Source organism: Cinclus cinclus, chromosome 11 (assembly GCF_963662255.1).
Source record: "Cinclus cinclus chromosome 11, bCinCin1.1, whole genome shotgun sequence".
Taxonomy (NCBI): Eukaryota; Metazoa; Chordata; class Aves; order Passeriformes; family Cinclidae; genus Cinclus; species Cinclus cinclus.
In genome coordinates this window covers 17,764,142-17,790,149 of record NC_085056.1, presented here as the reverse complement: position 1 = coordinate 17,790,149, position 26,008 = coordinate 17,764,142, and the positions used below count along the sequence as shown (strand labels likewise).

General features: G+C 37.0%; 1 protein-coding gene across 2 annotated transcripts in view; it reads left to right on the top strand.

Annotated features, from left to right (window-relative positions):
• The window catches only part of CEP89 (centrosomal protein 89), a 34,909-nt gene extending 10,120 nt beyond the window's left edge, over window positions 1–24,789 (top strand). The window contains exons 7-20 of one of the 2 annotated variants that reach the window (XM_062499736.1): window positions 321–375; window positions 1,637–1,855; window positions 2,230–2,372; window positions 2,729–2,779; window positions 3,833–3,916; window positions 4,816–4,917; window positions 5,759–5,870; window positions 6,503–6,683; window positions 7,510–7,677; window positions 8,363–8,504; window positions 9,808–9,897; window positions 16,120–16,289; window positions 22,386–22,648; window positions 23,059–23,087. In XM_062499736.1, the coding sequence (XP_062355720.1) occupies window positions 321–375; window positions 1,637–1,855; window positions 2,230–2,372; window positions 2,729–2,779; window positions 3,833–3,916; window positions 4,816–4,917; window positions 5,759–5,870; window positions 6,503–6,683; window positions 7,510–7,677; window positions 8,363–8,504; window positions 9,808–9,897; window positions 16,120–16,289; window positions 22,386–22,611 (1,743 nt within the window). In that variant the 3' untranslated portion in view covers window positions 22,612–22,648; window positions 23,059–23,087. Of the gene's footprint in view, window positions 1–320; window positions 376–1,636; window positions 1,856–2,229; window positions 2,373–2,728; window positions 2,780–3,832; window positions 3,917–4,815; window positions 4,918–5,758; window positions 5,871–6,502; window positions 6,684–7,509; window positions 7,678–8,362; window positions 8,505–9,807; window positions 9,898–16,119; window positions 16,290–22,385 lie in introns of both variants that reach the window. The other variant, XM_062499735.1, reaches the window with a different exon arrangement.
• Window positions 24,790–26,008: the final 1,219 nt, after the last annotated feature.

Genomic DNA, 26,008 nt, shown 5'->3' with positions numbered 1-26,008 from the left:
CCTGTTTCATCAAGAAGCTTTGTGTTTTTGTGACTTTTATGTCAGCTGTAAAAAAAAATTGTTTTGAGAACTGTTCATTTCTGACTGCTAAAGATGACAGTGAGTTTCAGGTATCCACAAGTGACTGATGGCAGTGATAATTGACAAAATGATGTCTAGATGAGTAGATGATAAATTGTGTAATCAGCAGTGAATCCAGCCTTCAATTTTGTTTATATAAAAGAACCTCCTTCAACAGTTTCATTTATTAAGTTCTCCAGCAGTGTTAAAGCTGCTGTTTATGTTAAAGCAAATTGTCTAATTTTTTGTTTCTCTGCTAGGAGAAAAAATTAATAGCTGAAAACCTGATACATGACAAACCTCCACCATCCCCAGGTACTTCTGATTTTTCTATGAATTTGCTACACATTTTCACTTTATTAATATGCATGTGCATATGCAAACACAATTTTCTGCTTGTATTCTCTAAGCCTAATGTGTGTGTAAGTTTTTTTCCTGAGATGAGGAAAATGAGAGGGTGCTCTGTGATAGGTATAAAAACAGTAGTTTCAGGCTTTTCAGGTTAGATTTTGTTCTCCATTCTGAGGTCTAAGGTAAATAAAACACTGTGAAATGATGTAATGAAATTAGTCATATTGGACCTCTCCAATACATTAAGTTCAATCTACACTAGAAGATATCACCATTACTAAGTATCCCATTGCAACTGAAATTGTAAATGTAGAGTCATGAGACACATGCTCTGGTCAGCTTATTTGTGTGTTCTGCATCCTCCTGACACTTCAGGCACAGTACTTCTGAGCTCTGTGTGTCTCATGATGGGATATCTGCCTGTTATGAGTTCATGGGCTTTTGTGCAGTCCAAGTATCTTATGCTTTTCTCAGGAATTTTAACAGTGGCCAGAATTGTCTAAGATATTACTAAACAAATGAAGTTGTTACACATCATCAGTACAAGAGATAGCTCTGTATTGGGTTTCATATATATCCTATTCTAAGGAACTGTCCTGTACTGAGTTTTATTTATGCCTGTGTGCTGTTAGGTTGTGCTGGTAAGGTTAAAATCTCTGCCTTCATTTCAGCTATTCATTCTGTACAGATTGAAAGGAAAACTTGAAAGTGAGATCCACTATTACTGATGCAACAATATATTCACAGTTTTGCAGACAATCTAAAAGGTGGCTCTTGTAAGAATTGTTCAGTAACACTGAAGCTGTTCAGTGGGAAGGAATGTAAAGTTTTTGTTGTGTGGGTGATTAAAATTTGTAGGGATCAAGAATAGTCACTAGTCCATGCAGGGCACAAACACTTTGTTTATTGCAGATTTCAGATTTACCTCTCCAGTCACTGGTGTTTGGGAGAGAGAGATCTGCTGACACTATATTTCCCATTAAAAGAAGGAATGTTTTTAGTGTCTGAGAGTAAAGGTGGGAACTTGCAGCCATTCCACAGCTCTCTTGACAAATCCAGGTTTTTTATTCTTTCTGGTCTTGTCTTTGGGAGCCATGAACTGATTCAGATCTTAAAAAATATCAGTCATATATAATGTTAATATTAGAATAAATGGATTGTATTTGGCTGAAACTCTTGTTCCAGTCTGGATACTATATAAAAACCTTGTTCTGTGGCATTACAGATGTGTCTGTTTGGACAAGGCAAGTATGGGAAAATATAAGCAAAGAAAAGTTCAGAGAACTGAAACAAGAAAATTGGTCTCTGAACAAGGCATACCAAGCTGTGGTGCAACAATTTGAGGGAACAAAACAGCATATAGAAGAACAGCAATTAAAGCTGAAGAAACTGGAAAAAGAAAATAGAAGACTTAAAGAAGCTGCAGAGAACTCACATAGAGAAGGTGGGAGAAACATAAAAGCTATTCTGTAGTTCCCTTGTTTCAATTTTTCTAATTTCTTAAAACCTTTTCCTCTAGCAGAAGGTTTCAAGTCTTTGATTTAGGTAACTATGCATGCAGAAGTAGTTTCCAAACAGTATTTTCTACATTTGTAGAAATTTTGTCAAGGAATAAGTACATGATAAAAAAAAAATACTTGTTGTTTAAAATATAATGGATTTTTTTGCTGGTAGTTTTTTATGGGATTTTTCCATAACAATATTTTGAATAAGTTATTGGTTATTATTCTAGCTTTTTTTATTATTACAATTAACAAACTGTTGTGAACATTTAAGGAATCTTAATGGAACTTTCTTGTTGGATATTTGTTTTAATAGAGGAGGCAACAGAATTACTTTCTCTCCGAAAACAAGCACAAGAACTGGTAGATGAAAATGATGCTTTGAAAATTATGGTCCATCGTTTAAATGTGGAATTAAGTCGTTATCAGACTAAATTCAGGTCATTGTCCCAAGAAGAGGTGAGAATGTTGGTTATCAAGGCAGTTTCTACTGATGTGTCCCATTGTCTGTTATTTAATCTTTGAGTTTTTATGACTGTTTTCTCCAAATTTGCCATAAAGTCTACAAATTTCACAGGCTTTTTCTGAAATTCAAAATAATTTAAAATAAGCATTTGTCATTAAGTCTAATATTAAGAATTCAGTATTACTTTGTATCAGTGAGATACTGAACTTTCACTTCTGTTGGGTGTGTGTTACATATGCAGCACACTTAATAAAAAGATAAGCTTGTTTGGGGTGGTAATTGTTGCACAGTTGGTGGTGCTTCAAAAAGCAGGAAGTAATGTCAGTATCTTTTAAAATATCTGCTCTAGAATGTAAAGCTGAAAAGCTTACCCATGAAAGGACCACAACCACCATGGCTGGTGAGTCAAATAATATTTTCACTTAACTATTCATTCCTCTCTAAGTAAAGTAGTAGAATTTCTTTACTGGAATCAAAGTATTCAGATATTACTCTGCTGAACTATCACATACTAATAGAATATTATAAACATTTATTCTGTTGCAGAAAAATATGTATGGCAAAACTTTGTCATGAATGTGTGCAGTTCCAGTTGAATGAGCAGTAAGCTACAAACTGCACATAGTCAACAACTTTGATCTATTGAGAAGTGTTGTTGCACATAGAATCATAAATGCCATCTTCACTTAGAATTGTCTAGCATATAGCATTCAAGGGCTGTTGCTTAATTGTTAATTGCTGGTCTTTTGCTGTTACTTTTTTTTTAAGATTATACTAAAAGAAAATAGATTATTTCTGATTGTAGAAAATGTCATGGATCCAGTAGTAGCCTATGAATTTCTGACAACAGGAAGGCAAATAGTCCATGAAAGGCAAAGCATTTGTAATATGTAAAACAATTTCTCCTTGAAATAGTGATTAGATCTTCTGTTTTCCTTCCTCACTGTTTCTGAGAACTATACAGAATGTGAAAGTTCTCCTGCTCTGTCTTTTTAGCCAAAATACCCAATAATCACATACATATGTATTTAGTCTTAGAGATGCAGATTTGAGAGACTAAAAATTCCCACTTACTAATGAATCTGGTAATTTTTTTAGCAGTAGTACTCACTACAGTGTTTGAATGTTGTTTTGTATTCTTTTGCATCCATATTCTGCTGTGTTGCATAAAGCAGTAAGCTGAAGCTGTTTTTAAGAAGACAGATGCAAGTGAAGCATGCAGTCTTTTCCTTTGCAAAGCTTGCTGCTAACACAGCACTACTGACATTTCTGCAGCATTGTTCTGCATATGGTGGTCTGCATGCTTAAGTTCTGCACTTTAGTTCTGCAAGTCATATATGAAACCCCTTTAACAGCTTTCAAAACTAAAAATCTATAGCTGAAGTAAAAAATACAGATGAAGTTATGGCTTGTCATGAATTTACATGTGTTTATTTTTTAATTTTTTTTTAAGTTGGATATGAAGTATTTGTCACCTCTTCTGTTGGCATATGAAGATAGATTAAGAGAAAAGGAAGATTTTATTCTTGAACATGAGGCAAGTTGCCATTTAGAAAAAATAGACACTAAAGCAGAAATAAATTACTGAATTTTTTTAAGGGATTTGCCAGTTGTCTGCCTAAAATTTAAAGTGACGTGGTTTTACTTTTCCATATATAGTTACTGTGCTGTCTTATCCTACTTGGCTTGCTTGATTTTGTCAGCCTGTTCACATTTAGGAGCTTGCACTACACTGAGATAAGTAAGATGTGCTCTAAAATAGAGCAAACCATGAACTTGTCAGTGGTAGAAGGAATTTATGACTGTCATTCATAGTGGGAGCCCAGTGCTCTGCATAGCTGCTCTTGGAGCTGCCTGTGGATTTTGTGGTAGAACACTTACTTCTATGTATTAAAAGAATGGGTACTCTCTTTGCTTTTTTGAAGTGGTTTTTTCACTGAATCTTTAAAAAATAGCTACTAGCTTCAGAATACAACTTTCCTAGGTTTTAAAAATAAATGGATTGCAATCAAAAATTAAGCCATAAAATAGGCAGAAAACAGGAAGAGCTTTTTGTATTACCATAAATGCATTGTGTTGTCTTACCATATTCAAATCCATGTCACTCCTACTGAAAATGGATAGTATCATCCAGTAGTTTCCAGAATTCAGGTTTTTAAACCTATTTCCTAAGGGTTAATGACTTGCAAAAATGTGACCCAATACTAGTATTGTTTTTATTTACTAGTACTAATACAAATATTACTAGATCAATGAAACAATTTAGAAATCAAATATGTACACCTGAATTAGAGATGAGTGAGTAGTGAGATAATACTCTGTTGTGACAAGAACTAGAAGGCACCTAAGCATGTGTACTTACAAAAAATTTTCTTGATGTAAAAATTAAAGCAAAATAATTTTAAAGAATTTTATATGAAATCCTTTGACTTCCAGGAAGATATGAAGAATTTTAAAGCACGAGTTGAAGAGTTGGTGAAGGAGAATGAAGATCTGCATGAGCAATTAAATAACTTTATTGCCCCTACAGAATGGCAAGTTATTTTACTAGAAACGAATTCAAAAGTTAAAAATTATTTTGGTTATTTCATGCAAACTCTTTAACATTACAGATCTTAAGGAAACTTTTTTTTTCCTCTAACGTTGTTTTTCTGAAGAATGAATAGTGTCACAATTGTCATGTTGGAGCAATGCTGATCTGCAATGCCTGGAATAATTCTGGAGTAAAGATTAAATATGAATGTGGAGTTTTGCACTGGAAGCCCATGTAGTTTTGTCCTAGATATTGGAAAGGCTGAAAAAGGACAGGGTTGCTCTCTGTATAGGCAGCAGGAACAGGAGGCATGGCATATACAAAAAACTGCTATACTGCAGTTATGGTACTTGAAATAGTGTTACTGGAACAACAGCTGGGTATTCATTCACCATAAAGAAACATAAAGTGGGAAATGGCAGATGAGATCATTCCTAACCAGTGTAAGAGGTTTTGGAAGTGCATCCACTATGAGTGAACATAAAGATTCTTCCTGCACCCATGACACAGGTAGTATTTGCATGCAAGGGCTCAGATGTAGACATGTAGACATAGTGTCTACATGAGCAGGACTTGGGAGGAGACAGCAAGCATCATAATCTTAAGTCTTTCTATGCAGTGGCATAGACTTGCTCAATGAGGCAGAAATACAGGTATTAGTATCTATAGTTTTGGTTGTCCCATGTACTGATATTGCTTTCAACAAGAATTTTTAATCTGTTTTTTAAGAGGTTTAAATAGGATTTTGTAAGTTTATGCTGCTGAAAATCAGTTCTGTTTGTTCTTTGGACATAATTGAACATTTGCATTATATTTTACTTATAAACTGGTTATTATTGCAGGCAGCTGATGCAAACTCAGGCCAAGCTGGTCTTGGAAGAAAATGGATTGTTGATGGAGCAACTCAAAATTCAACAAGCTAAAGCAAAAGATACTCACAGACAGCATGTTCAAGAAGGTAAAATGCTTGAGTTGCTACTCATCTGAACTACACTAAAGATGGTTCTGCAGGTTTTGATTTCTGTAGGGTTTTATGTTTGTTTCCTGTTGTCATTTTTTGTTTTGGCAAGCTTGGCAGAGTTTTGGTTTTGGTCAGCTGTTTGTTTTTTTGGCAACTTCATGTATGCCGAAAAAGTGTCTTTGAGTGTAGGCAACATTAATAGGAGATCAAGCTCTGGATGTCAACTGATACTTAAAGAAAAAGTCGTTATCACCTACTGACACTATAGAAATACTCCATTTTGACTGACTTACTTCTGAAAAAGTGAGAAGAAATGTTAAACAGCAATACAATTATTTGCATAATTGAAGAGCACTTTAAACTGAATCAGAATTTTTCAGAGTAAAATGACGTTACAATGAGCTTATAGCCTTGAAAGGAAGTACTCTTGAAGTTTCTGCACTTCTTCAAAACAAGTTGCTTGAGACAGCAAAAAATAAAGTCCAAGCTGTTAAAACACAAACTGACAAATCCTCTGTTACATAATGTTGTAAACAACTAAGAACATATTAATGTTTGTTGAAGTTTCACTTAGTGGTTGAATTAGTTGTGCTCTACACAGTTGACTTTATTTTTTCTCCTTCCAAAAGCTTCAAAGTTGACCAAACAAATAGTAGTCTTAGAAGGTAAAAAACAGAGTCAAGAGGAAGCAATAACAGAGTACCAGAAGCAGCTAGAAGCTTTGTGTTCTACATGTGAAGAGCTGAAAGCCAAACTGGATAGCAGCATAACAGCAGAGGAGCACTTGGCTTTGGTGAATGAATTAAAGAGGTATGGGTTTACATATGGTGCATGGAGGAGCACTGGTGCAAAGCATGCATGTGACCAGAGCTGCACACGTAGCACTCTGTAGGTAGAAGGCCAGTGGAAACTTAGGCTGGTAATCCAGGAGGGTAACTACCAAAGCACAGAGAAAGGGAAAGGAGTATTTAAAAAATACTGTCTTAAGTTTTAGAGACATTTAAAATTGTGAAAGGAAATCCCAGTTCTAGAAACATTGGTAGAAGTGTTTTTACCATAGAGTACCTACTGCTAATTGTACCATTTTAAATAATGGGAGGCACTAAAAATACCATTTTTGTCAAATCTATTTTCTTCTATTAATACTGTATATAAAACCTTCTCATTCTTGTGTTCACATCTTTGGAACATGTCTAAAGAATCCTGTAATTCTGAACTAGAAGTTCTAAGTTTCTTCAGATATTGCAATATGGAAATTACACAAAACAGCAATCTGCACAGCAATGTTTCCATGAAGACATCTGTAAATTTGTTTGCTTTCAAGTCTTTGGATAGTTCAGGTTACTGTTTCATTGTACAGTGCCATCCTGAGAAGTCCTCAGACTTTGTATTTTGGCATAGATAGTAATTTCTTTGGAAAAAAAAAAAACACAAAGGTATTACATCTGGACTGTGTATTTTTATGATTTTCATATGAGATTGTAATACCTCTGATGTAACTAGTGAACACTGAGCATTCTCAGTGTATCTTACTTCATAACTTCAGCATGGGTAACTTCCCATGTTAACTTCCTGTAACTTAGCATTTTTTTGATGTAGGTGTATACATGATACCTGTTGTACACTATTTTTGCAGCTGTTTACAACAGGAGCAGGAGAAAAAGCGCTGTGAGGTGGAAGCTGCAATGGGAAAGATGGCATCACTGCAAACTGAAAACAAGAAACTGCTCTTAGAGAAGAATAACTGCATGGCAGACAAGAAGATGCTAGAAACTGAGATGCAAATGACTCAAAAGACAAACAGGTCATATCAGTGTCATTTTCTTCTATAGAAATACTTTTATTTCTAAAAACAACATAAATACGTGTAAAAATATTGTCTAACTTTCCATAACTGCAAAAAATCCCATGTTTCCTGAACGTATCTCTGTCATGTTTAGAGGCCTGGTTGTCAAGTTTTGCTTACCTTTGTATGTACCTGAGCATGTTTTCATGCTCACTTCTGTGTCTATGTGCAAATTAAGAATGTATATTTAATTTAGGAGTTAGTAGCTAGCTATAGCAGTTAATCATTAGGTGTACTCTTCTCAAAATGAGTAGACAAACACTATTTGCAGTTAGATAAGGATAAGACTTACACTATTTGCAGATCTTCTCATGCCCCTAGTTGCTTAGACATGAGTTCACAATATTTTAACAAGTAAAGACAATATTGTTGTTCTGTAACTTAAGAAGTACGAGCTTCCATTGCACATACTGTTCTTTTGAATGATTGTTATTTGAATAACAACACTAACATATTGTAAAGAAAAAACAGCCCCAAAGATTGGAACTTGGTAGTATTGGCGCTGCAAGTATTCTGAGCCAATGCATTTTTAGCAGTATGTATGATTGTTTGAGACCTGTACATGTTGATTTGCACTTGTTGATACAAGTTTTTTAAGGCCATTACTAATTCCCAATCAAAGATTTTCCTTTTTCTTTTGTAGACGATTAAAGAAGAAAATAGGGCTTTTGCAACTCCAGCTGGAAGAAGCAATGGAAAAAGAAGTTGTAGCCCATCACTATCTAACAAACCTTATTGGGCTGGTGGAGAACATAGCTAAGGAACGTGATCATCTTGTATGTTTGGTAATGACCTTTAAATAATTCATATGACTTAATTTATATTTCACACAATTATCATGCTACAGGCATGAGTTATTAATATGGATTATCAAAGAATAAAGTTGCAATTCCAGTTTAAGGATTTAGCTCTATTTAGGTAGACTTCAGCACATAGGATAGGAGCAGTGAAAGATTTTTTCTAGAGGAGTAATTAAAAGCAACTACCCTTACTTCTGGAGGTAATATAATTAAGCCTTAATTCACACAAACATTAGGCCCTGCAATGGCACTTATCAAGTTTAAAAGATTTTTTTCTAACCTAGTTTTAGAAGTTGATGTTGAGCTACATGTGTTTAAAAATAGCACACAATCATAAAATTTTAATACTTGTTTTTGAGTCTTAAGGGTGGACTGTTACCCTTGAAGTGATCTGTATGGACCTTCTGCTGTGGGTGCATATGCACATTACTGCTCCTTATTGGTTAGCAGTCATTTTGACATGCTGATTGAGGGTTTTGGAACAACTTCTGTTCAGTGAAAGTGCCTAGCATGGAGGTTTCTGGGCTTCTTGTAAACTCACTTCGTTTCTTTTACAAGATATTGGGCACAATTTCAATTTTTCATATTCATACCCTTCAAATTGAATCTGAAAGAATTTTACAAAGCTTTGTTAAAATAAAGCTGCTTGTACTTGTTGTTCAGGTAGTAGACAGGTTGTCATTAGTGCTGGATAAAAAAGATACAGCAGTTAATTCCTAATTCTAGAAGAGGAGCTATGGTGATGCAGCTCAAATCCTTATCCACTGCAAACTGGACTTCAGGATTGTGAAACTTGACAATAAATGCCAGTTTATAATAAATGTTATAATAAATGTCTCCTAGAAACAGAGGGTACTAACTCTTAGATCTCAGTCTCTGGGATATCTACTTTTAAATATTAAGCATACCATATTAGAAATATCCTTGCCTGAACCCCTGCCAGTTTCAAGGGCTTGTTTGAGAGCAGATTGCTAAGTGTGACCCAAAGGATGTCTCATGCATAAAAATGGGATCCCTACATATACATACATATATCTGTAGGAAAAAACACAGAATAGGTTGGGTTTGCAGTATGTTTCATTTCAGAATAATACTGCTTCACAGTATTCAGTCATTTGACAAATTATTAATGAGCCGTTCTGAGAATAATTTCCAGGACTCGTTATCCATGTTGGTTCTTCAGACTGTTGGAGTTCAAAATGGAATTGCTGTCTCCTTCAGTGTAGGCATTTTGTCTGCCCTGACAAACAAACAGTTACATGTAGCTTTGTATACTGCATGGTTGCAGGCCAGATGTTTGGAAAATGAGAATCACAGCGTTTTCAAGAAAATCATAGAAGGCAGCCTACGCTTAGGAAGATTGGAAGAAAAAGTTAAGGTAAGCTAAATATCTGTTGTGAAGTGTTTGGGGTTTTTTAATGAGAAAAGTAGTTAATCTCTTTTCAATGTTTTTATGAAAGACATTTGTATAGATTAGCTTTAAAAACTTCGAAAAAACAAAATAGATCATCATAATTTTCACTGGTGTCTTCTTCCATTGTACTTACACATTGCATATCTGCCAGATCATCGTGTTTATATCATTACCTGGAGAATTATGACTAGCTGTAATAATGTTTAAATATTATTTTTATTTCATTTTTTGCTCTATAATGTAACCCAAGTCTTCTGTCTTCTGCTTTCTGCTTTCTTGAGGCTGTACAACTCCTTCAACGTGAAGTCCATTACAATTAGATTGAGAAGAATTAAAAGCATTATCTCAAGTGTACAGTTGCCATCAAGTACTTTCTTGTGACCATAGGGTAGAAGGTTGAGAAACTCAGAGGATGTTTAAACATCCAGCCTAGTTAGAGAATACATTTATGTTACCTTTACAACTCTCTAAACAAAGTATGGTATGTAATTGCAATATAACAGTGAAATAAATTTGAAACATTTATGTTTCAGCATCTTTAGTGCTACCATAATTGTTTTTACTGTAATCTTAAAAAAAGGAAAGGAGAAAGATACATGGTATATTGGTTTCTGTATATAGAAAGTAATGTATATATTACTTTCAAAAGCTGGTTTCTGTTAAGTCAAGTTTGTTCAGTTTATCCTAAAGCAGAGAGTCTCCATATTATACTTTGCCAGTCAAGACCTCCACTGCTGTTTCTGCATCAAATCCTTCTCAGCAGTTAGCACAGGTAGGGTTGCTACTGCTGTCCTGGTGGTGGGTTGTGGGTTTTCCCTCCCCCAGTCTTTTTTCAAAGCAATAGTTTTCAAACGATCAAAAGCCATTGCTAGCAAAAGTGTAACAAGCAGAATCTCCTGGGAAGGACACAGCTGTCCAGACCCCTGGCTGCAGGGAATGTCTGAGCCTGGTGTTAGTATCAGAGGACAGTGCAAAGGACACCTGTGTGCAGTGTGAGCAGAACGATCTGTTCTGCTCTGGTGGGAGAGCTTGAGGAAGAAGTAGAAAAGCTAAGGAGTACTGGGGGAAGTGAAAGAGAAGTAGCCTGTTAGAGTTTGATCCTCCCAGCCCTGAGAGAAGCCCTGCAGGAATCAGAGGAGCCCCATGCCACTTGCCATCAAGCAGAAGTAGGGGAGCTAGTAGATGGGGAGAATGAAAATGGGCCTACACTTAGGGGGGGTAATAAAATTCCCTCTTGACCTCCATCACCTTCCCAGGTGCCCTTAGAGAATAGGTACCAAGTGTGGGTCAAGCCCAAGGGTGGTAAGGCAGAGTCAGGCCAGCAGAAGTGCATGGACACTAATGCATGCAGCACACTCAGCAGACACCAGGAGCTGGCAGCCATGGCACAGCTGCGGTGTAGTGTCCATCAAGGAAATGGGGTGGGATGACTGGTGGAGCTGAGTGCTGCCATGGAGGGGTACAAGCTCTGCAGAAGAGACAGGAGAAGAGGTGGAGGGGTGCCTCTGGATATTGGAGATGCTCTCAACACCATGGAACTTGAGATTACTGACAATAATGTCAAGTACCTGTGGGTGAGAATCATGGGGAAGGCCAACAAGGCCCACATCCTGGTGGGAGTCTGGTATAGAGCACCCCACCAGGGTGAAGAGGTGGGTGTGTTACTCTGAGCACCTGGAGGATGTTTGAAGATGGCCAGCCCTTGTTCTTGTAGGTGACTTTAACCTGCCAGATACCTGCTGGGAGCTCAGCACAGTAGAGAAGAGGCAGTCCAGGAGGCTCTTAGAGTGTATGGAGGATGGCTTGTCACAGCTGGTGAGCCAGCTGAGCAGGGGTGGGGCCCTCTCAGTCCTGTTTACAAACAGAGAAGGGCTGGTGGGAGATGTGGTGGTTGGGGGCTGCTGGGGCAGTGACCATGAAATAAGTTTTCAGTATACAGTGAAACAGGGAGGCCATCAACAAGGCTTCCACACTGGACTTCCAGAGTTCAGACTGATTTGGTGAATTCCTTGAGAAGCAGTCCTTAAAAACAAAGGGAAGGATGGACATGCTTCAGGAAAGAAATCTTCTGCACTGTTTTCTCTTTTAATATGAGCTTGGACATAATTGTCTCATCAAGGAGTCTTTCAACTTCATGCAAAAGAGACAGTCTGTCTTTTTTTGAAGTATTTTAGTCAAAAATCTAGTACAAATTCTGTGAAAACAATCCAGGGTTTTGGGTGTAGAACTGTGAATAGTAAATCTATGATGACAGAATTTGCACTCTAGTTCATCATTAGACCCCTTTTCTTTTACTGTGAGTGTAATTAGTCTTTAAATTATGCACAGAATGTTGAAAAAAAGAATTTAGATTACAACAAGTTAATTGATTCTGAATGTTTATATGATAATAATTTTGTTAGTGATGAGGTTTTAGTAAAAACAGAAACAACTTTTGTATTGAAGATATCTACCATCTAGCATCTCCTACTTGTAACTGCCCTCATTTTCATGCAAGTTTACTAATTTTGCCTTAATTTTTTCTTGCCATCTTGCCGCCTGTTGCATTTAGAGTATAAAATTGTCATTGATGAAGAGAAAGCAGTAAAGATGTGTTCCTGATACTTGCTGATCACTGAGGAGCTGTGTATTTCAGAGCTGTGTGTACTCATTGCACAATTTCCTGTTTGTATAAGCAGTTTCTTGTGGCAGCACATTCGAAGAAGTCAGTGTTCCTATCACCAATGTTCCTTTGCCATGTTCCTATCAATGTTAATTTGGATTTAGGGAAAGGTGCTTTGTGTCTGAAATCAGGAGACCATGAATTGATTTAAATCTTGCTGCATACATGGCTTTTCTGTTCAGAGTATTCGTACTGCTTTGTTAGACTCCAGATTTTTCCACTCTGGGGCCCTTGAAAATTCATGGAGCACTGCTGGCTTTTTAAATGCAGCCATTTAAGAAACTGCTTTCACTGTTTTGTCAGTCCTAAAGATGGACTATTTTTTCCCCAAATCTTCTGATTATCAGGGCAGGAATTCACCCCTGTTTTTGTCCCAAGTTACTAATCAGGAAATACAAGGGCCCATGTAGTACAGCATATAATACTGCAACACCTGTTTTCCCTTCATTCATTCCCTTCCCATTAATTTTCTTAATTCCCTTCATTCATATGTTCAAAATCTGTCACACTTTGTGATGTTAGATGATATATACAAAGAATCTCTAAATGACTTTGGTGTATATCACTATTTTGTTTACTAAGTAGCTTATTTCCCAGTTTGTGTAGAAAACCAGAAGTATAACTATAGCACATAATACTACAGATTAACTTTTTCCCAAAAAATTAACATTGATTTTGTTGACTTTGAATTAAAAAGTTTCTGCAGTTTGCCCACATCTTTTTCACTGAGAACAGAGGAAGTATTTCCTATTAACACCACAATACTGTCTGACAAAACTTTCACCAAACCTTCTGAATAAATAGGCTGTCCCTTTTCTGCAGTCACAGTCCAGTTGTACTGGGAAGGTTGTAGGTACAAGCACTGTTATCATCTACTACTAAAAAGGAATTTCCTCCCCCAAACCCCATATATGATTTTTTTACACAGCCTTGAAGATAATTGTCAGGGATCTTAATTAAAGTATTTGAGAAGATTTTTAGGTACCGTGGGAGAAAATTGGCGGTGTTCTGTAGCACACAGTAAAATTTTAATCAGTACTTAAATTACAGGGCTATTCTGTGAGGATCAGACTTAACAACACTTTTTATAGACACGTGGGACAGTTTTCTGCAGATAGTACTTTGCTCTCTTTTGAAAGGGGCAATACTAATTTTACTGGTTAAGGATGGGAGGAAAACAGTACAATTGACAGAAAATGGCTATGTCAACAAATGAACAGCTCATTACATATATCATACCCAGCAGCCTATATTTGTAGAGATAATGTTTTGTTGGCTCTTTATTCAGAATTCTTCAACTTTCTGCATGTAATTCAATACACAAGGTGTAACAGAACTGTGGTGATGAAGAGGATACCTTCCTGAAATGACTTGAGATGGAAATTACGTCCTCTGCAGTATCAGCCCCTGCATCCATGATCATTCCTCATCCTACTTACTGTGCACATGGGATGCCATGACCTTGGGCATGGCATACCCTGTCCAGCTCTAGGGGAAAATATTATGACTTCCAGCTATGTGTTAACATCCTCTTCCTGAAAACTGTAATCTCCACCAGTCAGTTTTGCTGCTACCTGCTTTGCTTCAGAAAACATTGATGGGTTATCTTGAGCAATTCAAAGGTGGTAGCCTGCTGTGAAGGATCTCTTAAGTGCCAGCAGCTGCATGTGTCAGTGTGCCCAGAGCCATCCCAGTCTGCATTTTACACAGACTTAAATCTAATCTGTCCATAGAGGCAAGATCAGTACAATGTGTTAAGTTGTACCAAGTTTCAGACTATAATCATATGGCCATAAGAAAAAGTTGCACTTTTTCCCTCTGATTTTGCAACCGTTCTGTGCATAGGACTCAGCTTCAGTTGGTGGAGTGGGAGTGCAGAGCCAACAGAGGCAGCTGTGGGTCTGGAGGAGCCAGAGGCATGAAGCATCTCAGGCAGAGTGCAGCTGGAAACACAGACCTCAGCTTAAAACACAGGCTGCCTTGTAGCTGGATGGTCAGTGAGCACGGGATAGAAAGCAGGGTTTCACCAATGCTACAATTCACCAGCCTTGTCCATGATAAAACTGAGAGAGGAAGTTTTCTTTTGTACTTTAAAATTATGATGGGTGTCTAACCTACAGAGGGCATGTCAGGTCCTGCACCTGGGCTGCACCTACGGAGTGCTGGAGCTTTTACTGGCAGAGGGGAAGGTTCAGCTGTTTCCTTACATTCTGCACTTCTCTAGGCTGCCTTTGAGCAACCCTCTGTTCAGAAGGAGCTTGTTTACTTTTAGCCTTCCAGAACATTACTCTGCATTTTGAAGACTTCTCTGAGAATCTAAAAAGTTGAGTGATGTTACTTGGGTAACTTGCAGGTTTCTTATTCTTCTATTAGAACTGTCACGGAAAAGTTAGGATAAAAACCCTGTGTAAGTCAGCTTTAAATATTGAGTTACTAATATTCTAGGTAAATATTATCTATTGATATCCTATTACCTCTAGAAAATTAATTTCACAAGTACACATTTTGCGAGAGTAAAAAAGGAAACCGTTTGTGGAAAGGATTATATATCCTTATATACAGCATGTCTAAAAATGCCTTTTTAAAAATTCCTCCAAAAGGCAAACTCAAATCTTTCTCCCCTGATTCAGATGTAGATAATACCTTGGCGATTAACACCTGAGATAAAACTTTATATTAGCAAGACATAAATAGCAGTGTTTTCAAAATTTCACTAAATTAGTTTACAGTTTTATTAAAGGAGGTGTTTCCATCCCAGAACTCTGTTCTGTAGCCTGTAGGAAACATCACAGTCTGCAGAGAAAATAACAGTTTTAGTATTCTATTTGTAATCATGGTAAAATAAGTTAATATTGGATTTTTTGTATTTTCAAGAGCAGCATACAGAAATGTGTAACAACACACAAACCAGTTTTGAGTTTCTCGTGTGTTTATGCAATTTAAGGGGGATGTTATTTCAGAAAGCCAAGTTAGTTTGTACTAAAATCATTTCTTATTTTTGAGATGAGACCAGTCATTGGTTATCATTTAGCTATTATAGCCATTAATCAAAATATCACTTGTGCTTCACTGAATAAGAGTACTGTTGTGTGAAGCAGCAAACAAAGCTATTCTTTTCTTCTCTTAGTATTAAGAATAAACAGCTAACAAAACAGATACACTTTTTCATGGTATGTACTGGTTAGTATGTTCAGCAGGTGGTAAGCTGTAAAGTGTAGCTTTGTATCTTGGAAAACAAACCTTTTTTGTAGGTAATTGTGTTCCCTTTAAAACAAACATACAGTATGGTATTCATTGTACACACCAGTTTTATATGCAGAACAAAATGAAGTGTGATACTTTCAAATTAACAAATAGGTTAAAAAAATCCCATAATGCAACCTACCTGACATAATTAAACAAGGCAGTGCTGATATAAATATTCAACTGAAAATCAGTATCTCTAACTGTTTCTTTTGTTGGTAACGACTTGTCCTTATTTGTGCTGTAATCCCACTTTTTTCTATTAACTTTAACCCTTACAGGTATATAAAATGAAAGCAGCTGGGAAGCTTGTAGATATCAATCTCAAGATGACTGAGCAGGAGAAAGAATTTGAGAGGAAGACTGCTCAGTATGAGCAAGAAAAGAAGCACCTGCAGCATCTGCTGCAAGACAAACAGGAAACTCTCAATGAAGTGCTGGGGCAAAACAGGTGAGTGGAGCACAGGCAGGAGCAACCCAAGTAGGTCTGACAGGTAAAGGGACAAGGGAAAGCAGCTGCACACAGCCACCAGTGCTCCCTTTCCAGCAGAGCCTCCTGTGCTTTGTTCCACGTTGCTTTTCTTGCTCATTTTGGCAAAAATGAAAATGCTGCAACCCTGCTCGTGATTCCCCAGCTCCTGGAAAGATCTTTTGAAGGAGGAATTTATTCTATATGGCTGTTGCTGTTGTTAAGACTTCTTAAGAAGGATATCAGTCTGAGAAAATCTTTGATCATTTGAAAGGATTCTATAAATCAAGATATATGTTAATTTATCTTAATAGCATCTTCTGCTAAAGGCTGAACACATACTCCTCAACACTTCAGAATAGTAGGAATTGAAGGGAAACCAGTACACCAAAGATCTGTTTTCTTTTGAATCTATCTTACTGATCTATTAATAAATGACTTAGATTGGCTATGTGCAAAATAAAGAGAAGAAAATTTAACTGATTTATAGAAGATTATGACTGTGGTGTTGAAATATCCTTTAAATGTAAGAGTCCTTTAAAGGTGTTTTTTCCCTCTGATAGTGGAGAGCTTCATAGCACATTCACATTATCAGCATAAAAGAAAAACTTAACAGCTGAAGAAAAGTAATGAGCAGACATTTCTCAAGTCATCACTGCCGTTGTTGAATAATAGACTTAAAAAAATTTTAACAGACAGTAGAAAAACAGGTATAATCTACCTTATATCAGTACAGTCCTCTCAGTTACTTTATACAGTGCAATTAAGCAGGTGTAAAGAGCAAAGCTGCACAATGAACATTTAGTTAGTCTCTGAAATTTGCATTAAAAACCAGATTGAACTGATACACATTCCTCTGGAAATTGTCATTTAGGATTTTTAACTAATTGAATCACTTTCATCTCTCTGGGCTCATGTTAATTTTTTTTACTGTAGAGAACAGCAATTAAATAAAGAGGGGTTTTTTTTCAATGTAGGATAGGGCATGGTTTGAAGTCCCATAATATGGATCATTCAAAATTTGCCCTTTAACTCCAAAGTAGGCAAATTAGTTAATGTCATACAGATGTGTAAAATTATTAATTACACTTTTCATATGGTATACTAAATCACTTTTACCTTTTCAGTCTAAACGAATTAATTTTTTCTTCAGCAATCACACACAATTAATGCTTGCAGCTGCCTTTTAAGAAACAAGATCTGCACCTGTAATTCTACACCACTGTAGTCCATTTAACTGTGTGATGATGAAGAAAAGTTGTTTATGGAAACAAGCAAAGAGGAACCCCATCAAGACATGTCCTTCATTTCTGTAGTCTCCAACATTATTGAACAGTGTAAAAAGTGACTGCTTTTTTCTGGTGATAGTTAAATCTTAACAGCGATTATTAGAATATAATACAATGAACACAACTCTAAAAGTAAAAACTAATTTTTACACTCATCCTCCGGGTAGTATTTTGGTTAACCTTATGATTCACTTTTTTCCTTTGATTACTATATTAAAAAATGTAGATTTAAAAAAATAAAATGTTACTGAGAAGTCAGATGAATTCTACGCCTATATAAGAAATAATAAATTTTTATGCTAATGAAAAAGAATCAATAAAACCAGCTAGCACCACGCCTGATACTGTTCATATGAATTAGTTTCTTCATATTCCATTGTTCTTCTCAAATACTGCAATATAAAGTAGTTTCCCAAGGTAATCCAAATATATATCTACTCTTTAATGCCTATCAGCCAGACACTACACATGTATTTTGGTCAGCTTTGGTATTTCTGATTTTACAAGGCTTATTATTTTCTCTCTCCCTTCCCTCCACAGTCACAAGAGTAAGGAAGGGAAAATTATTAAATTATTTGTAGTTCAGATGTTGCTTATCAGCTGTAGCTCGGCAGCCAAAGTTGTTAGTGCTAGGAGAGTACCAAACATTTAGATTTATTGTGACTAGCTCTGTTTACAGAGTAGATTTTTAGTCCAGAATTCTGTCTAGCTGATAATGTTTCTGTGCAAATTGCCTACATAGACATTAAGATAAATGTATACAGTAAATATTTAGTCTCTAATTTCTAATTTATTCTCTGATTTCACTGTTAGATAATGAAAATGAGAGTGACATGCCACATTTTAATCAGAGGAGCCAGTTCACTTAAAAATCTAGCTGAAGGTATGATGAATCACTGTAAGCAGGCGAAGACAGAAAAATATTTCATATAATTCATTTTTCTCTTGCATTTAGTTTAATAATGTGGAGTTAGGAGATTGGGGCGAGTCTGACTCAGCTACCAGCACGAAATTCTTTATCATAAAAGCACACTGTACCTGTTAGTGCTGGTAAGTTTTCTTGTAAAGCAAAGGAAAACGCCACTTCAGATGTGCAAACAGCAGCGTTGTGGCAAGGAGACCCTGCACAGAGACAGCAGCCCCACGTTAGGGATGTGAGCAGGGGCACAGCACAGCTGGGTGGTGCCAGGTCCCAGCACATTGCCCTGCCCCGGTGTGCAGAGGCAGAGGTGCTGCAGTCACAGCATAAAGGAATGCCTATGTAGACAAAGACATGTATTCATGTGCTCTTTCTCTCATTCTGTTTTTAACAAGTCTACATCCAACATAACAGAGATGACTTGCCTTTTAAATTTTCTCCCCTCCTGCATTCTTTCACCTCATAATAAAAGTCAGGAGTTCCACTGCTTAGCCATTGCATCCAATGAATGAGAATTTTTCTGCTTGGTTTTCAAAAAGATACACATATAGATACAGTTGTACTTTTGGTAAATAAAAGCTTTTAAAGGTGCGCAGATTTCCCTTCCTGGAAGTTGCTCTGTAGAACCTTCTCAGTAATTACAGCCTTTGCTAGACAATATTGCAAATTCACAGCAACCTTTCACCTAACATAACTATGAGAAAGCAATATCATTTTGTTCTGATCAGGCAGCTGATGATTAGTCACTGAGTGGTAAGATAAGAGATATCAATGTCACATACATTTCCTTAAATAAGAGGTTTGAGATAGAAACAAAGTTCATGATGTGATCCTAGGGTAAAAAAACAAGTTCAGAAGTGTTTCCAGTCTTATTTGACAGGACACTTGCCTTTATGAGTTTTCTAGGTCAGGAGTTGATTCTGTAAGACTTCTGCAGAGAAACAGTACCTCAAGGTAGTTACAGCTGCTGTGCTTTGCATACAGAATATAAGTTTGAAATTGCATTAAACTGTCCGTGGAAGAGGGTCAGCAGCAGAAAAGCTTTGCAGTTGTGCATAGGCAAGGGGGAGGAGCTCTCTTACCTGTGAGGTGATGTACAAAATTATAGCCCTAATAAAAACTGATGACCTTTGTGATAAGGAATATTTAAATAAACTGTTACAGGATAGATAGAAATGAATTCTTGAGCCAGCCCAAATAAAATTCTGAGATTAAGGCTGAATGAATTTAGTTCAATGAGGGTAGAAAACTGTCCTTTTTAGGGAAGAATCTGCTTTCAGAACCTACTTCTAGTAATTTTTTCATCCTCAAACATCAGTGCATTTTGCTTACTTTCAACACGTTACAAAATCCTACATTTTGGTGAGGTTAGGGATTGAATGACATTTTTATTTTTACTTAATTAATAATAGCCTACATTAATGAGAAATGGATTTAATGCCTTTTGTCTAAAGACACCTGGAAACAGCATATGTATCTAAACTGAGCATGTGTGTAGTTTTAAATGCCAAGTGGCAAAGATTTGTGTTTTAAGAGGCAAACCAGCTGTAGAGGCAAGGAAGTTTTGGTGTTGAGAAAAATGTACAGAGCATCTGCAACTGTAGCAACCAAGCTGCTCTGTAATCCAAATTTCTTAAGGGAAGGGAGATTGTGACTAGCAAGAATGAGGACACCCTCTCCCCAACCCATTCCTCTGAATGCATTTTTAAATTTCAACCAAGTCGAAATTTTCAAACAAAATCCCCTTGTGTGACTCCACATGGGATGCTACAGCTTTTTCTCAGAAGCTGTCCTGGAAGCCAGCTGAACTGTGGAGCAGTACGCTGTGGCACACGGGCAAGCTGAGCTGTGGCTGCAGCAGGGACAGCTGCTCTGCACTTCCTGGCAGCAGTGTGCTCCGTGTGATTCCAAAGGCAGCTCACTTAGCCCTCTCTGGCTCTGCATCTCTCAGCTCTCCCAGAAGAGTTCAGATAAACCTCTTAAAGGCATCTCTTTTCTTGCTGCTGAAGTGATTTTAACGATGAGGACACTTTTAAAGTAGTGTCTTTGAACTAATTATTTTTTCTAAAATCAATGTAGTTGTCATTATACTGAACATATGGACTGAAAATGGCAGTTCTATTTGTCAGGAGTGCTGACAGCATTAAAGTGCAATTCAGAACTTGCTGATCTTTAGTTTCATAATCTTACTTCAAATATTCCATGCCTCAGGCTCATACAAGTATTAACAAAGAAACAACCTTAAAAAGCCAAAGAAGTCTCAATTTCAGAAATTAGATTAAACAAACCCTGGGTAATGATCAATAATGATAAACCAGATTAAGTTCTCCTGTATTAATTGTCAAACATTAGAGTGCTGTGCAACAGTGCCTGATGACTCCTATTGGAGACAGGGGACAACAGAACAGGGGTGTGTCCCCATCAAGATACACAGGTTCACTTCAAAACAAGATGCTGAAAATGTTCTAAGATAACAATTTCACTCATTGATCAACCAACGAGTGACACTGAGGACAGGCAGTTGGAGGAGTTCAGTCTTGAAATTGTATATATGCCTCACATCTCCCCCAAATGTAGGCTGAGGGTAATGGTAAATGCCATTGTGTAAAACATTTTGAAGCATATTTTGAGCACTGGTAGTATTAGATAATCTTATCCCATCTCAAGGAGAAGTATAATTTGTGAGAAAAAAGTCATCTACTGTTTTGGTGTTTCAGAAATGAGAGATTGTTTCTTAATGGTTTTTTAGTGACTTGGCAGAAATGGAAAGGTCCAACTCATTTACTGTGGCTGCTGAGGTTGTTGGGCAGAGTCTTGAACTATTAGCCAGCTATACTGCTTTCACCTGCCACCTTTTGCTTTAATTCCATTCTCAGTGGTTACTGATCTCCACTACAAAAGTTCATTCCAAGCAGTATGTACACGAATTATCTTAAGCCCTTCTCCATAAGGTTTTTTTGTCTTTCATCTATGTATCCAGTCGTAAGGTGAAACACAAAGTGGGCTGGTAAAAAGTCTGGGCCACTTTTCAGTGTTATCGACCACAAAGGATTCTTTAGTTCTTACTTATTCTAAATCTTCTAGTGTACACCTTTTGCCTGCAATGTAGACTGACAGCATTTAATGTCAACACATGTTCTGCATTGATTAGTTCCTCATTTTTAGAGCCTGGTATTGGGGACAGTTTGTATAGAAGGCTAGCTCTATTCAGTGCTTCAGGCAGTACCCTCAAGGGGACTCTGTTAATGGTATTAAAATATGTGTGCTCATTTTCCATGCAGCAGCTATGCTTTCCACATCAGTTGATCTTCATTTGCTTATCATTTTGTATTTTGGAATCGGCATACGCTAGGAGTCAAAGGAAACCTGAGCTCTTGGCCTTTGTCTGTCTTCTAGGTTTATACTAGTTTTGTTTGGCTCCCACAAAGATGCATTAGCTGAGCACAGTCTGACACTCTGCTCAGACCCTCTGAGTGGAGAGCACAGTGCTCTGGACAGGAGGGGCAGTGTTAGGTGGGAAGCAGAGCTGTGGTCACGAGGGAGCCCCAGTCAGTGAAGAGAGCCTCAGTCAGTGGAGAGAGCTACTCATGCTACTCGGGTCTCACATGCCTTTCTGTGTGTGCAGCCTTAATCCAGCTTGTTAACATGGGTTTGCCAACAATGGGTAGTTTTACATGGGTAATTTTCTGGTCATATCCTATTTAGCATTACACTTAATGAGCTTTTCAAAAAGCAAAATAGGGGTGAATTTCAATCACATAATTTCAAGCACCTGAATACAGTCCATTTCTAATTTGCTTAACCACATACTGTGATTCTGTACTGCAAAAACATTGTTGAAGTTAAGATTCCTCTTCATTTTTTTCCTAGGAAAACAGAAGGAGAACTTCAAATAATGTGGGAATCCACAGCCAAAGAAAACAGGAGAATGAGAGAACTCTTACATAAATCCCTGAGGAAGAGCAACATGTGGAGTGCTGTCACAGCTCATGATCCACACTCTCAGAAGGACCTAGTTTATGGACAGGATTTTAGCTATTGTGATGTGGAAACTTCATCCCCTGTTAAAAGTGAAACTCGGCAAGAATGTCAGTGATAAGAGAATCTGCATCTCATCCAATAAAGAGAACCTGGTGCCTGAATTTTACTTTTTCAGCAAAACAAGGTGTAATGGAATGTTTACTGTATTCAATATTACTGTATTTTTAAGGTCATCAAAATGACAACAACATATTCTCTGTTTGTACTGTGAATAATGCAAATCTAGCCTAAAATGTTACTTTGCTAGCAGAAGAAAAGACTATTGCTTAAGACAAAAAGTGATCCAGCTTTAAGTTAACATGTAAAGACAAGTAATTGGTTAACAGGATAAGTAGCTGGTAAGATTGGTGTTTAGCACAGACACCATGCCACAAAACAAGTGAACAGGAAGATAGTGCCTGTTAAAATTAAAAGGACAAGTTTTGGTAAATTCTCCCTAAAATACCTGATTGAGTATAATCCAAACTGAAACTGAAATGTGGCTTGAACTTTTTCTCATCAGGAAGCATCTTGACTTCTAGATCGTGTGCCAAAAATCTTGTCATCTCAAGAACAGGGAAGAATTTGGCTGTGGAGCAGACAAGACTGAAACATCCTCATGATGGTGCCTGAATGCACAACTGTCCACTGGAGATCTACAGGATCCCTGTAGGTGTTGGGAAGCTCCTACCATTGGTTTGCCAAGGGAACAAGCTGCCAGCACAGCATGCAGCTCTCCTGCAGATTGTTTTATTCCTCCTGCTTCAGATTCAGTGATTTCAAAAGCCACCCGAAGTATTCTCTGAAGCAGTGATTATTTTATATGCCTTTAGATTCTTGACATGTGTTTCAGCTTTCAGATTTGTTGATTTTTCACAATACTGCACATCAGCTTTGTAGTGATATGCATTACTGTGATGTGACTTTATTTTGGATTTACATATAACTTGCTGGATCACCTTTTTGGCTTTGCTTAATTGTCATAATGAAACATAAATGGTACCAGAAAAATGTAGCAATACAAAATACACATATCTATCATACTTCTGTAGTATTACAAATAATGAAGAATTTAATTGGCTTTTATCAAAGTTTACAAAAAGAGCAGAAAACCAAGTTAAGATACTAAAAGAGATACATAATGTTTGTGTCTGGAAAGGTTCCTGCAGCAATTTCCTTCAGGGTTAAGGCCATGACCCAGCAGAACGGCTTTATTCAGGAGAGGGTGGGGACAGCACATGATGTTCAGGGACAGGTAGAGAGATGTACAGCTTTCAAAGCCAGGTTCTGCAGTACAGTGCAAAGTTTAAGAATCTACAGCCTTTCAAAGCACTGGCAGAATCTCAGTGTACTGAGATACTAACTCTGATTATGGGAAACCATGAAAGTAGCAAAGTCATATCTATGCAAGTGAGATTTTAACATGTACTTTAATTACTTTCCTTTATAGCAATAAAATGAGTGCAACAACCATACCAGGTCATCAGAGTGAAACTTCAGCATGCCATAGTCTTTAAGACACTGATTAACAGAACTGCTCTCTTAACAGCACTCTATCTTTTGGTCTCTGCCCAGACACTTAACAAGAGCTACTCCTTTGAATCCTTTCATTGTCCTGGTTTTTTCAACTTGATTATTTTAGGACTCCATGCCTCAACATAACAACCAGAAACTATTTTAAGCACAGTCTTAACGTCATTAATATGTGAAATTGTCAAGGGGGTGCTCTATCACTAAACCAGTCCTGTCCCCTATCTTCCTTGAATTTGAAAAAAAATCCCAGGTCTGAAATATCTCTTCAGGTGAATTAGACAGGCATTCACACTTCTCTTGTTCCCACACAAGCTCCAATCTGCAGGTGTGCAGACTCTGGAAGAGTATCAAACATGGCCATACCCATAGCTTCTCATGTTTTTAAAGGCAGGTTTGGAAAATGAAGCCTTTTGTGTCATATTTTCTAAAGTAAGCCTCTCTGAATATGCAGATACAATCTCAGAACTGGTTTAATATTTGCAATATTATCCTCATGGTTTTGTTTGCCGTTTTGAGTATGTTTTAAGAGTTTGTCAAAATAAAAAGCTTCACAAGGAAAAGCTATTGTATTGGTAGTGTCCTTAGAAGCAAGATTTTCAAAATTCTCAATATTGGCCTAACTGTTGTTCCACTGAAGTGACTTGGGGGAATGTCTTAGAACTGTACTTTTGCCACACCTGCTGCCCATTTTCACAGCTCTTGTTTTAGAGTAGGTTTTAATACATGGTTCAAAGGGCAGCACCTTGACAGTGACACTCTTAAGGCTTCATTCAGAAATGCTACACTTACTTTGCCATTTGTATATCGTTAAAACATGACATTAAACTTTAAATGAACTTATATTTCATCAAATCTCTGGGTGATTCTCCATACTCAGTTTCCACAGGAGGAAAACTGAGAAAAAGTTATGTCCCATGGATGAAAAAGTCCTTCTGTGGCTCAGGAACACTTTTTTAGCATAGCAAAAATCCTGTTACAAGATATTTTAAATATGTATTAACATATTTTAAATACATGTGAACCCATTTGGCATACTTGAACAGTAAAATACTGCAATTGTTTCAGATCAGTAAAAGCAAACACATTTGCAAGTGTACCAAGTGGTGTTCAAATAGAATTGATGATTAGACAGGTCCTTCCCTTCAGTTCCTTCCAACAGGAAAGAAATTGATTCTCTCTTTTATTAACAGCTGAAAGAGTTGGTTTTCCTGTAAATCTCTTCAGATTAAACATAAATCTTAAGCTCTGTATGTTTTCATCTTGCACTAAATCACTTGGTTTTAGTGTATTTCTATGTACAGAAAGCTCATAATATAATGCTTATTGCTGGCCATTGATTTTAGGACTAGAAAAAACATTAAAAGGCTAGCATTACACATATAAATATTCTTTTGAAAAAAAGATAACATGTTTTTTATTAAAACATGCAACGTTTAGACATAAAGGAAAAATAAAAACTAACAGAAAAGTCCTGCTAAGATTACTAACAGAGTTGATAATTTTAGGAACTAAATTGCCTAGCAGGCAATACCACAACCTAATCAGAGCCAAATCCAGTGTCTCAGAAGGTAGCTAGAAGGAGGAACTCAGAAGGGGTGTGTGCAGGGCCAGGAACTGGACTCAGTGAGCCTTGTGGGTTCTTTCTAACTCAGGTTATTCTGTGAATCTGTAAGTTATCTTCCACTCTGTGGAGGAAAGATAAGATAACCAGTTAATTAGGGTGCAGCTGCAGCTGTATGTAATACTGTATGAGACAATACATTTAGATTTAATTCTGTAAGAACATGCTATAGTAAAATACACTATACTGTTTCCTCATTATTCTTTCACATTATTTGCTTCCATTATTTCTTAGCTGCAGCCAGGTGGGTGGAACTCTGTCATGCTATAATGATCAGCTGAATAGCTTGTTGCAAGAGATGGCAGAAGGGCTTTACTGA